At 54.3% G+C, this 11,724-nt stretch overlaps 5 protein-coding genes across 5 annotated transcripts; 4 read left to right on the forward strand and 1 right to left on the reverse strand.

Annotated features, from left to right (window-relative positions):
* Positions 1 to 708: 708 nt before the first annotated feature.
* HMPREF1120_00229 (uncharacterized protein) lies at positions 709 to 4,356 on the forward strand (the record flags this gene model as incomplete). Its single annotated transcript, XM_009154219.1, has 3 exons — positions 709 to 3,107; positions 3,156 to 3,762; positions 3,814 to 4,356. The coding sequence occupies 3 exons, from the start codon at positions 709 to 711 to the stop codon at positions 4,354 to 4,356; spliced, it is 3,549 nt and encodes a 1,182-aa protein (XP_009152467.1).
* Positions 4,357 to 4,766: 410 nt separating this feature from the next.
* HMPREF1120_00230 (uncharacterized protein) lies at positions 4,767 to 5,127 on the forward strand (the record flags this gene model as incomplete). The annotated part of the gene is made up of 3 exons (XM_009154220.1): positions 4,767 to 4,844; positions 4,904 to 4,935; positions 5,004 to 5,127. 3 exons carry the CDS (start codon positions 4,767 to 4,769, stop codon positions 5,125 to 5,127), a joined length of 234 nt encoding a protein of 77 aa, XP_009152468.1.
* Positions 5,128 to 5,296: 169 nt separating this feature from the next.
* HMPREF1120_00231 (uncharacterized protein) lies at positions 5,297 to 7,763 on the reverse strand. The gene has a single exon (XM_009154221.1). The coding sequence runs from the start codon at positions 7,511 to 7,513 to the stop codon at positions 7,037 to 7,039; it is 477 nt and encodes a 158-aa protein (XP_009152469.1). The 5' UTR covers positions 7,514 to 7,763; the 3' UTR covers positions 5,297 to 7,036.
* HMPREF1120_00232 (uncharacterized protein) lies at positions 5,596 to 6,210 on the forward strand (the record flags this gene model as incomplete). The annotated part of the gene is made up of 1 exon (XM_009154222.1): positions 5,596 to 6,210. One exon carries the CDS (start codon positions 5,596 to 5,598, stop codon positions 6,208 to 6,210), a length of 615 nt encoding a protein of 204 aa, XP_009152470.1.
* A 364-nt stretch (positions 7,764 to 8,127) lies between the features above and the next one.
* HMPREF1120_00233 (uncharacterized protein) lies at positions 8,128 to 11,574 on the forward strand (the record flags this gene model as incomplete). Its single annotated transcript, XM_009154223.1, has 1 exon — positions 8,128 to 11,574. The coding sequence occupies one exon, from the start codon at positions 8,128 to 8,130 to the stop codon at positions 11,572 to 11,574; it is 3,447 nt and encodes a 1,148-aa protein (XP_009152471.1).
* Between the last annotated feature and the right edge of the window lie 150 nt (positions 11,575 to 11,724).

An 11,724-nucleotide genomic window follows, 5' to 3' on the forward strand; every position in this document is an offset into this window, starting at 1 on the left:
TATTCTAGTCACTGACTGGCCAGTGATACGAGCCGTGTTAGGGTCCTAGTCCAGGGAATAACGGGAGCATTGGAGGCGGCTGAACATGATGGCCAATCATGGCAGTAATGGGGTCAATTGACGCCCAAGGACGTGGGGCAGCGATGCCATCTCCTTGTCGGACAGCGCTTGGCCGGGCGCGTAACGGTCGAGGGATTGTTGGTAAGAAGACCCAGCATAAAGCAGGTTGAAGTACGGTCGCGGCTGGAAATTTACTCGATTGTGTACGGCCATTTCTGCCCTGTGAACGGAGAGAAGATTTCAGAAGAGAAAGATATATATTAGTCGCAAAAAGAGAGGGCTTGCTCCTGTTCAACTGGTTGACGCGGATCAGTTGGAAGACTGCCGTGCAAAATACACCCTGGTCCCTTCTTACAGGACTCGGGGTCGGATACAGCGCAATCTGGATCAGCAGCCTATTTCCCGGTCTTGTATACCACTTTATATCTGCCTTCGACGCCGTCGCAGTCTCGTTCCCTTCCCTCTTGCTCGGCCTTCACGCTTCTGCCAGGCCTGCAATCCACGTTGCCATCAAGTCTAAATATCCCTCCGTCCCCGTGCACGCCCGCTCCGACCGTTCCTCTGACAGCCTTCTCGTCCCCACCACCCAATTGAGGAGCCCCTCCGCTCTCGTGGACCCAATCCGTCACCGGGGACTTGGTAGTCGCCATGAGTGCCTCCAGCAGCCATGGCAGGCCAGATGGCGAGATGTTCTTGAACCGTCCTTCGGACCGCGACTCGCCCACGATAGTTGAGCCTCTACGCATCAACAAGAGAAGCTCGAGTGCTGCTTCAGGGCCTGACAGAAGCAGCCCTGCCCCTCAGTTAGGGCCCCAGAACACTACCGCCTATCCTGCGCCATCTCTGCCTCATCCCAACGATTCGTCCAGGCAACAGCCTCAATGCTCAAGGGTGACCGGCTCATCGGCGCCCTACCCGTATCCAGATGTGAGAAGGGTGGCCTCTCCAGAACAAGGTGGAAGTGCGGGTAGTGGGCCTCGACAACAGGCGAAGAGGACAATATCGGGAGATGGACGACCTGCGCAAACGCTGGGTGAACGCCGGGGGACCATGCCAAAGCCTTTGCCCGAGTCTCCAGGTCCGGATGCGCCAGATAAGGAGGGTCTCTTCCAGCGTCACCCCCAGCGCGGGGATGCTCCATCAACGGCGCCTTTGCCGGGCACCAGCAACCAAAGCCAGCAGCAGTACTGGCCTCCCCCAACAGCTTCATCGGCAGCGGACGCTCTGAGCAGGCTGAAAATCCGGGACCCGTCTTCAATAAATCGAATAAGCTCAACTGCATCGACGTCGACCACGAGAGCGCAGCGGGGTTCGCCTCCACCTCCGGAAACTCCAATCGTGGGTCCTGGCGCACGGCCCCAGACAGACATAGAAGCTCGTTATGCTGCCTCTGGTATTGCCGGCACCGCGACTTTGACCAGCTTACAGGCGCAAAGCGTGGCGGCGCAGCAAAGAGCGGCTCAGTATGGCCTCCAGGCCCAACAAGGTCAGACGCAGTCCCAGGAGCCAGCCCGACGGCCCTGGACGCCCACTGAACCACCAGGGAGCACCTCGCATCCAACGCCCACAGTCTACCAAGGAACGAGCGAAGTACAGTCTTCACCTCCCGCTGCTACCACAACAGGAGCAGCCGGGGCAGCTCATCCAGCTCCCCTCCAATCACCCCAACGTACTGAGCATCCAATTGAGAGCGAGATCGCCAGAGTACAGCCGCATGAAGAGCCTCCGCCTGCCTACTCTCAGGTTTCGAGCGCGGTAAACGCTGCCCGAAACCCTCACGAGAAGCAGAGACGAAGCGTTACTGGGACAGGAGTTTCTGCGGATCCAACGACAGCCGCGGCAGCGACAGCAAATGTCATGCCTGGAGCTCAGGTGCCGAATCAGTTGGACCATCCAGCGTTCGCAAACGATCCCCGACAGGGTGCCTACGGGCCCTCACCGCAGTCCAATGTGAACGGCCAAATGGGTCCAGCGCAGTCTGCGATGCCTCACACCCCCGCCCAGATACCTCCTGCATCGCCTCCGCCTCTGCCGGAGGGATGGATAGCGCACATGGATCCCAACTCGGGACAGTATTACTACATCCATCTCCCGACGCAAGCAACGCAATGGGAGTTCCCGAAGGGTCCTACACCACTTAATCTGACAGATACTCCATTGTCACCCGTGGGAAGTATCTATCAAAACCCTTTGACCTCTCCAGGTCTCTCCTTTGCTCAAAAACCGCTGGCTTCGCCAGCGCTTCCACTCAGCCCAGGCTACGATCAGCAGAGCATCATGGGTCTGGCAAGTCCGGCAGCATTTACCGGACCACCACCCACGAGCGGGGTCGACCTGTACAAAGTCGTCGCTACCAATGGCGTATATTTTGGTCCCTACCTCCGCTACACCAATATGGACATTGATAAGGGCATTTGGTATGGATCCATTCTTCTGGTAACAGACGCTCCGCAGCCGCCAACAATCCACCTTCACCAGAGTCTCGATCTGTCTCCGAACCCGCGACAGCTGAAACCTGCCAATATTGCCACACATCAGCGCTGGACGTTCTACAAGTATGAAATTGACATTGAGATGGAGGAGTCCGAACCCGCCAAGTGGACGTACGCAATTACATCGCACCTTGGCTGCACACGCTATGAGTTCTTAGTAGCCGGCAAACATGAGACCAACTGGCGTTTCATCGCCACCTCTGGAAACGACTTTTCAATCAATGTCAGCGCTAATGAGCGGGCAAAGCTTGGGGGCGTCGGCTTCATGTGGAAAGATATAATGCAAAAACAGGCAGAATGTGGAGGCTTCCATTGTCAACTCGGTCTGGGCGGGCAGGTGTTTGGAGATCGATTGTGGAAAGAAATACCCCTGCTTAAGCAGTGGTTAGCTATGAGTGGGAAGGAGAACAGGAAGAATGCTGTATGGACAGCAGCTCATGAGGAAGATGTCACGCATGCCTATTTCCATTACTACACCAGTCACTTCGATCAACCATATTTACGGGAAGCCTCTGCCCAGATACCCCAGATTTCGACGCTTGATGACCATGACATGTAAGTGGTGTGGCACCAACTCACGCAAATGCAAGCTGACAATGATAGTTTTGACGGGTTTGGCTCCTATCCCGAGTATATGCAGTTCAGCAACATGTTCAAGAACATCGGGCGTATTGGCATTGAGATGTATCTGCTTTTCCAGCACCATACGACCCTGGAAATTCTCCGCAATGTGGCCGATGACCATGATTTGTTCACCATCACGGGTACTGGCTGGCACTTTATCAAATTCCTTGGGCCGGCCATTGCTGTTGTAGGTCCCGATACACGCAGCGAAAGAAATTCTCATCAGGTCATGGCTGGACCGACCTACCAAGGGCTCTTCCCCAAAATTGCATTACTACCACCGACCATTCAGCATTGCATCCTAATGATTCCTGTCCCACTAATCTATCCGAGGCTCGACGCGGCGGAACAAATCGCTCATACCGTTGCCACGGGAAAGAAGGCGGTCACAGGTGCTTACAATGTCCTTGGAAAGGTGACCAGCTCCGTCGCTGGCGTAGTGGGTGCCAAAGGTGCCGTTGGATCAGGATTCGATTCGGTGAAACGTGCTGTTGGGAAATCAGGGCTCATGGGTGGTATTCTGAGTCCTTTTGGAGATATCGATGTCTTGGATGAATTGAAAGACCAGTGGACGCACGAATCGAAGGTGACTTACCGTCAGGCCTGCCTCTTTTGCATGGTGGCTAACCTTGTCTAGGACCTCGAACGCACGTATCTCATCCGCACCTTGCAAGGCATTTCTCACCAGAGATCCATCCGGTTCACATTCATCTCTGGGGCTGTCAACACTTGTGGCGCCGGGCTGGTCCATGACCCTTCACATCCATCCGACCACAAAACGATGTATCAGCTCATCACATCGTCCGTGGTCAACACGCCTCCACCGGCATATCTGATGAAACTGCTTAACAATAACAAGCCGCTTTACATTCCCGCCAATGGCCAAAGGTCCACGCCATCACAACCCACAGACACCAAGGAAGATATGATGGAGATATTCACTCACGACGTTACAGGTCAACCTATCAGCAATCGCAAGTTGATGCCTAGGCGAAATTACCTTGCTGTAGTGGCTTATGACCCGGAGGTGGTAAATGGGACATTTGGGCAGACGGGAATGCACCGTGGATCGGGCAAGCTCAGTCTTGCAGCAGACTTTTTGATTCAGGGCGAAGGAGCATATGGCAACGTGATCAAATTTGGACCTGTCGTGGTGCCAAGTCTGGATTACGGGCGTTGAATATTGCGAGACTACCGCTCGAATGATTGGTACATGATTCAAATAGAGAAATGTCGAATCTTCATTATGGTCGTGGAACAAGGCATTGACTGGAGTACCGCGGTTTTTGTAGGGACGATTCTTCGAGGATCAAGACCTGGGAAGGTTGCATTGATGTAATAGTTCGAGGACCCGGGCACCGGTTCCATGACTTCAAAACAATTAGTGAAGCGCGCAGGATCGTGCAGTAGTCCTACAACGTTCCCCATTGTCTAACGTACATGTAGTGGTGGTGGTGGTGGTGGTGGTGTCTTGCAGGTCGGATGTTCTTCGGACATGAGCGTCACATGACAAATATATTCTGGACAGCGAAAGTTCATTTTAGGTTCTGTGTTCCTACACACATCTTCTCCGCGACCAACCAGTTCAAGATGCGCCTTTCTGGCCTACAGAGGGAAGTTCTCAAACTATACCGGCAGTGTCTACGGGCGGCTCGTAAGAAGCCTGAGGTAAGTCAATGTGCAGCTTGCCCTGGTCACTTGCTGTAGCTAAACGATTCCTCCTCCAGGCGACACGTGAGAACTTTCGGAACGTGGCACGGTGAGTCTCGCCGCTTCCCATCCGTCATCACCCACGACACAGTGATTCTGACAATGTTCCGCTGAAAGCCGTGAATTCCGCAAACATCAGATGATTGATAGGAAAGACTTCGCCGCCGTCGAGACGTTGCTCCGGATGGGGACTCGAAAACTCGAGCTCTATTCGTCCGATGGGGTCAAGGACATTCATTGATCAAGACGGGGCTCCCATTGCACTTCCTGGCACGCTTCTATGCAGACAGTTCCACGCAGTTCAAAGGGTCTACAAGCAGGCATGGCAGAGGACCATCCATTGCTAGCACGTTTGCCATCGAGTCGTTGCCATCGGTGATCACGTGATCGCAAAGAAACAAATGGTAACTCGCGGAGGAAACACGCCACTTCCGGGCGATTCCAGCAACAGGCACGACAACGCTTGCGTGCCCCAGAACTGTCTAGCAATGTCATTATATCCTGCTTTGCTCATCCACCGGTGAGCGTCCAGCAGCTTCCATCAGGCAACATCAACAGCTATAAATCCTGGGTTGACAGTCTCTTCTGTTTCCGTTCGACAAGCAACAAGAACAAAAAAATTCTTATGAATCCAGCACGAAGCCGAATCATCCCTCGCGCATCTAAAATCATCAAACCACAAATTCCTCGCGCAACAACTACCAGAAACATGTCGCTGTTCCCCAGAATCGCATTTGCCCCAGTCCGCGTCGGCCCCAACCGGCGGGGAGCGGAACTTGCACCCATCTTCAGCCTTTTGGACGACTCGCTCAACGAAGTCGCAAAGGCCCAACCCCAGACTTTGAACCACTTCAAGCCTGCCTTTGACGTCAAGGAGACCGATGAAGGCTACACTCTAGAGGGCGAGCTCCCCGGTGTCGACCAGAAGGACATCAACATCGAATTCACCGACGAATACACCTTGACCGTGAAAGGCCGGGTAGAACGCCATTCCGAGTCCGGAACTCCTCCATCAGAACAAACCGACAAGAAAGACACCAAGCCACCGCGCAAGCCCACGGTTGAAGAGGAGGAGGAAGCCAAAGCCAAGGAGGAGGGCAAGGAAGTGACCTCGCAGCAACAATCATCCGAGGTCGCCAAAGATGCTCGCCCGCAACATCACTACTGGATCTCGGAGCGCTCGATTGGAGAGTTCGCTCGCACTTTCACCTTCCCGGCACGTGTGAACCAAGACGCGGTCAAGGCGTCCTTGAGGAATGGTGTCCTGACCATCCACGTGCCTAAGGCTCCAGCCCCTCAAACCAAGCGGATCACTGTTGAGTAAAACGCTATAATGAGGTGGCTGGAATGCGGCATCATAACGGAACATCATGAGACACCATTTGTTCTGATCTGCTACTCATACTCACGACTTGCATGATCTGGCGTTCTTGGGATCGAACCTCGCATATAGATCATAGGGGGATAACATCAGAGGAATATGGCTGGTCTCCGACATGGGGGGCTCACAAGCCATCCTCTTAATCATACATAGCAGCTGTGCTACTATGTATACCTAATGATATTAATTCTCCTCAAAACTGTCGTGATATGTTCTCCTTGCTCTTTCCTTCTCATGTCTAGCTTTTTTCCATCTGCTTATTTGTACATTGCAAGATGATCGTAGACCTTTGCCTGGAATGATCGCTCAATTATGTGGGCTGCGGGCCGGCCATTTGATCCCGTATTCACGACACATGACGTTGGTCAATGCAGACATGCAGCTTGCGACGCCCGCCTGCCGTGTAGAAGGACTCGTGCATGTGCACGGAATGGAGGATTCCGGAGACACTGTGGCTTGGACCAGATTGTAGTCTTTTCCCGCCTGTTCGTGATCCGTCAGCAGTGACAGTCGGAAATGTCAAAACCAGCATCTCTATCCTTGTCCCAGCCCCCCGCAAGTTCTCTTCTGTCGATTTAACCACGATCTGACGTGCGACGTGCAGCGACGGTTAATGTCGTTGAGAAGGCCTGGACTCGGCGTATGGCCGTGAATACCTAGGTAGGATGATTGACTGCGGTAATCGTACGGATCGACTGGCAGCCTGCGATGCCATGTCCGACGTGGAAGGATAGAGCGCAGCCGAAGGGCGATCAATGTCGCTTCAAGTTCATCGGACTCCCTTCAATTCGCCGCCGGACCTCTTTCTTGTCGCTTCAATCCAGTGGTGCACTGTGGTAGCGACGGCACTAAGCAGGGCATCTCCGCAGCCTGAAGCAAGCGTACTGTGGCGTGAACGGCCTGTAAGGAGCAAGCACACTTTCGCTTCGCCCGCAGCGGCAGAATTAGCGGTGGCTGAGGCCTGCTTTGGAGTGGTACAAAGTTGGCTTTTGGAACCTTCAGATGGCCACGGTTGGTCGAAAGAGTGGAAAGTGGCTTGCGGCGGGTGCTTCGCTCCCCGGGCTACGCAATGTTTACCTCCAGCTTGTGTGACGATGCATACGCCTGCTAAGACGAAATGCTGCATGTTGAGCGTAGGTGCAGGAGTAGGTCTGCACCAGAACTTGAAGCAGCTTTGTCTGCCTACTACTGCTGCACCACTATTACTATTGCAGTACTGTTCCATGCTCTTCCTTGAAACATGCATGGACTACGGCACCGACCTCTCCAACACCTTGAAGTTCAACACCCTCCTCCCGCCTTCTCCTTCCCGCGATCCCTGATGTTGCTACTATTAGCAACTTGAACTGGCCTCAGAAAGTCTATCTTCCATCTTCTTGCATGCTGCATGCTGTGTCAAATCGCTTCTCTGCCGCCCGTTTTCACCCACTCTTAACCAGCCTCCCATCCTTCGTTTCCTCCTCACGAGATCGTGATGTGCAGCCGTTCGTTCTGAAACACATTTCTTCCCGGACTCCTGACCCTCGTCTTGCTCCACTTCCAGGTTCTGGCTGGGGCCGCCGACTCTGACCTCACCGGCAGCTGTCACCGCAAACTGACAGCGCTCGGATCCTCACGCAGCTGGAATACGTCCTCCGTTGGTGGTTGAGCGCCCATAGCTGCAGCCGCGGTCGTCACGCTCTTGCTCGCACGTACCCGCAGGTAAACCCGTCGCCGAGCACTAGAAGCCATGAAGAGCCTCTAGCATCTTATACCCCCCCGCATCCCGCGAGCACGAGCACAATAGTCGTTGTTCCTCAGTAACGGCTCATCCTTTGCCACGGAAACGAAGCATATCAGCCTACGTGGCTCCTCTCCAACATGCGGTTCGGCCGACGTAAGTCGAGCGCTGCCGCGGGAGAGTGCGGCATCAACGAATACGACGCTCGCAGAAGAAATCGGTTATCCAAACCTCTGACCAAAACAATTTCTACTTCGATATCCGCAACCAGTCTTCAAGAGCCGGTGGCACAGTGCAAGAATGCAAGCAAACGGGAACCTCCGCCAGGCGGTCCGTTGTCTTCTCACCCTAGCAATCCTGCTCTAAGGAGACATATTCGCAGCGAGATTTTTGATGAAGAAACGCCATCCCTAGTACAGTCTTCAAAGAGCGACTCAACTGCAGGGGTCGTACATACGGACAGCCAGCCGGATAGCAACATTGCTCGGTCTAAAGGACCGGCGGAACAGGAACAGCCGCCATCTTCACCCAAGGAACCAAGAAAGCGAAAGTCTTTTGTGCTCAGGGCTGTGTCAACAAGACGTTCGACAAGCCTTGGTCGTCGAGCCAGTTATCATCAGAGCCTTTTACAGAACGGCGATACAGCCTCTGGTTCTACACCAACGTCTTCTCTCGATCGAGTGGTAGATTCCCCGGCTATCCCTCCCTCCCGGCGAGCCTCTTTCACCCCTGGCACAGCAACGAGGAAGGCGTCAACAACATTGGCTAAACAAGAGATTCCGGAGCAGCGCACAGCCGAAGACTCAGAGGACGTAAACATCGTGGACACAGACGACGTGGACTGGCAACCACCTCCACCGAGGATGGCGGGGCGGGCCGAAACTCCCGCAGACCTGGATTACTCGCACTTGGGAAGTCTGAGGCTCGGCTCCCTACAAATCGTCAATGGAAGGGCCTCACCAGCATTCAGCGAGATGTCCAAGCTGTCTAAACAGATTTTGGCAGTGCCTCAACCGCAGAGGGACGTCTCTAGTGAGTATGGCGAGGCCGAAGAAGACCTGGGACAAGTGGATATGTCCAATGGAAAGCGACCCTCGAGGGCGAACCCCAGCGAAAGGTCTGAACAACGGGTCTTTAGCTGGGAAGGCAATGATGACAATACTTGTGCCGGTCGTCCTATAAAGGATGTCGTGACTATTCTGAACGAGGACAAGCTAATCAAGGACGACGGCCGGGCTTCATTGATGGCCCAGGAGTACATTGCCGAGTTGCCTGCCAGTCCATTCTCAGCTTTCAAGTCAGGCTCACTGTCCGGATCGTTGAGGAGGAGTGCGTCTGAACAATCATTGCATGACTCGTCCTTTTCATCGTTACAAAAATCTCCAGTACTCGAGCGCTTTCCTGGCAACAGCTCTCCCACATCCTTCGAGTCACGAAGCCCTTCCCCTACCGGCTCGGTCATTTGCAGGTCGAGAATGAATCCAGGCTCTGAACGAATCCTGCGGGCTTTTGGACCGAATGATGTAGACGTCGATGATCATACTCTCGAAGACATGATGAGCTGGTACTCACCATTTGTATCCGGAATTTCTCCAGGCGACACCAGCCAGTCAATACTTGAGCCCCAAGCCCAACCCTGCCAGGGGTACACGGCCTCTTCGGCTACCCTTCACCCTCCTCATCCTATCCAGAAATCAGACAGTGGTTACAGCTCGACTAATTCATTGCGATCGCTTTCGACAGCGAAACCGCCATCGCCCGTCCGTGGGCCACCTACGCATGGCGTGTCCCCAGTTTCGGACAGGAGGTCACCACAGCCCGGGGACCGGTCTTACCTTGCGGAGGCCAGACCGCCCCTCCTAAAGTCGCGTCAGACAGAACCCAGCGTCCCTACATCCGCCCCTTTACGTCCTGCTGCAGTGTCGGCAAATACCACACCGGCCATTCCTACATCAGACACGGCATCTGTAAAACCAGACAAGGTTCGGAAGAAGTTGCAGAAGAAGCGACGACAAAGTCAGCCATCGATTTCGATTTCGAGAGTACATTCTTTCGAGGCCGATGCAATCCCGCGAGTCCCAAGCGATGCCGAGGAGAACCTTCGCATCCGCTCGAAGGAGGTACCTGAGCTCGAAAAAACATATATCTCGTACGGTGATATGGGCCTTCACGACAGCGTGTCTAGCATGGACCTCCGCAACATTGAGGTTAGATTCCCTTCTCCTGCTCCTGATCAATCGAGCCAAGTGAGGCGACCTCGCTCTCGAAGCAGGCCAAGGTCCTGGATGCCCCGCCCAATCTCGCGCTCGAAGCTGGATGAACGGAGCTCCAGGCGAAACTCCAGCCTGGACCAAACTGAAACGATGATGCTGGTAAAGGAGTTCGGCGCAGCATACTCCATGTACGGCGGTCCCTACGATTTGGTACATGAAAACATTGTTTACGGACACAGCATGGGCCACAACACTGGGGTCTCGGCCCTGCCGCGGCCGCGACCAATGATGGATGACAAGACCGCTGCAGAGTTTGCACGGCGCCGAAGCCGGTCCATCCAGGAACGTGAGAGTATCTTGGCCGACAGAAGATCAGGATTCAACGACCGGGGCGGTATTCCTGGGAAAAACTTGAGGCCGGCAAGCTTTGCCAACGATGCTCCTCCTATCACCCCTGAAATGTTACAGAAAGCTTATCGTACTTCATCCGAGCAAAGACAAGCATCAATTGGGGGTGGTTTCTCACCCGAGCCTCCGCCGCCACCGCCGCATTCGCCACGACCTGCCTACGTTGACTATGAAGAGGACTATGCGAACTTCGCGGTCGCTCCCCCTCCGCCGTCCCATTCTCCCCGACCAATGGACATTATGCCCGATCCATGGGCTACCCAATCGGCTTACTGGGCATCGCACACCCAGTCTTCCGCAGAACTGTGCCAGAGCCAGGGCTGGGAATCGCAAACATATGAGGAGTATCGGCTGGCGGTTGAAGACGAACCACTGTACCCAGAGATACCTCCTCGTAGTCAAGAATGGGAGCGGAGCCCCGCACCAGCTCAGCATTACTTTTCGTCTGAACCACAAGGTTACAATGGTTTCGATGGTAACGGCCATGTTGACGGGCAAGACTATTCATATTTTGAGTACCCCTACGAGTATCCTGCGCACAATGGGTCTCGGTATGACCGAGATTCGCAGCAGGTCTTAGCCTTGCAGGAAATACCGCAACCTCGTGGGCGTGCTGTTCGGCCGTATGCACCGGGCGCAAACCGGCCATTGCCGTTGCCAAGGGCCTCGGGAATGGTGAGTCCTCGGCCTCATTCACGGGCAGGTAGTGCGCACAGTTTTGCCTCGTCTCTTGCGGAAGAGCTCCACCCCGATAACCTGGAAAGACCGTGTCCACCACCAGAGTTTGGACGGTATTCAGGCGGCATGGGCTGGGAATATGAGCATGGCAAAGGGTTTGGGGGTTCGGTGGGGACCAGGTCTGTCAGTGGAAGAGCGGAAGCGATGAGAAAGAGTGTAGCTATGAGAGCTAGCTTTGGCGTCGATTTGAGCGACGTTCCGGTTATGATGGCGGTCGTACGGGGATGAAGGGCGTGCAGACTTGACTTTTTGATATGGGACGAGGAGCTGAAGCCAGACATACCTTAACGACCCTTCTTGCTGCAGGAATAGGATAGGATAGGCTTGATGATTTTCAACTTCACAAGCCAGGGAAAAACGACACATGAGTTGCGTTTA

This window comes from Exophiala dermatitidis, assembly GCF_000230625.1.
Source record: "Exophiala dermatitidis NIH/UT8656 unplaced genomic scaffold supercont1.1, whole genome shotgun sequence".
Classification (NCBI taxonomy): domain Eukaryota; kingdom Fungi; phylum Ascomycota; class Eurotiomycetes; order Chaetothyriales; family Herpotrichiellaceae; genus Exophiala; species Exophiala dermatitidis.

Excerpts from the sequence above, each read along its gene's own strand:
- HMPREF1120_00231 (XM_009154221.1), bottom strand. The coding sequence starts at position 7,513 with ATGCATGTTTCAAGGAAGAGCATGGAACAGTACTGCAATAGTAATAGT.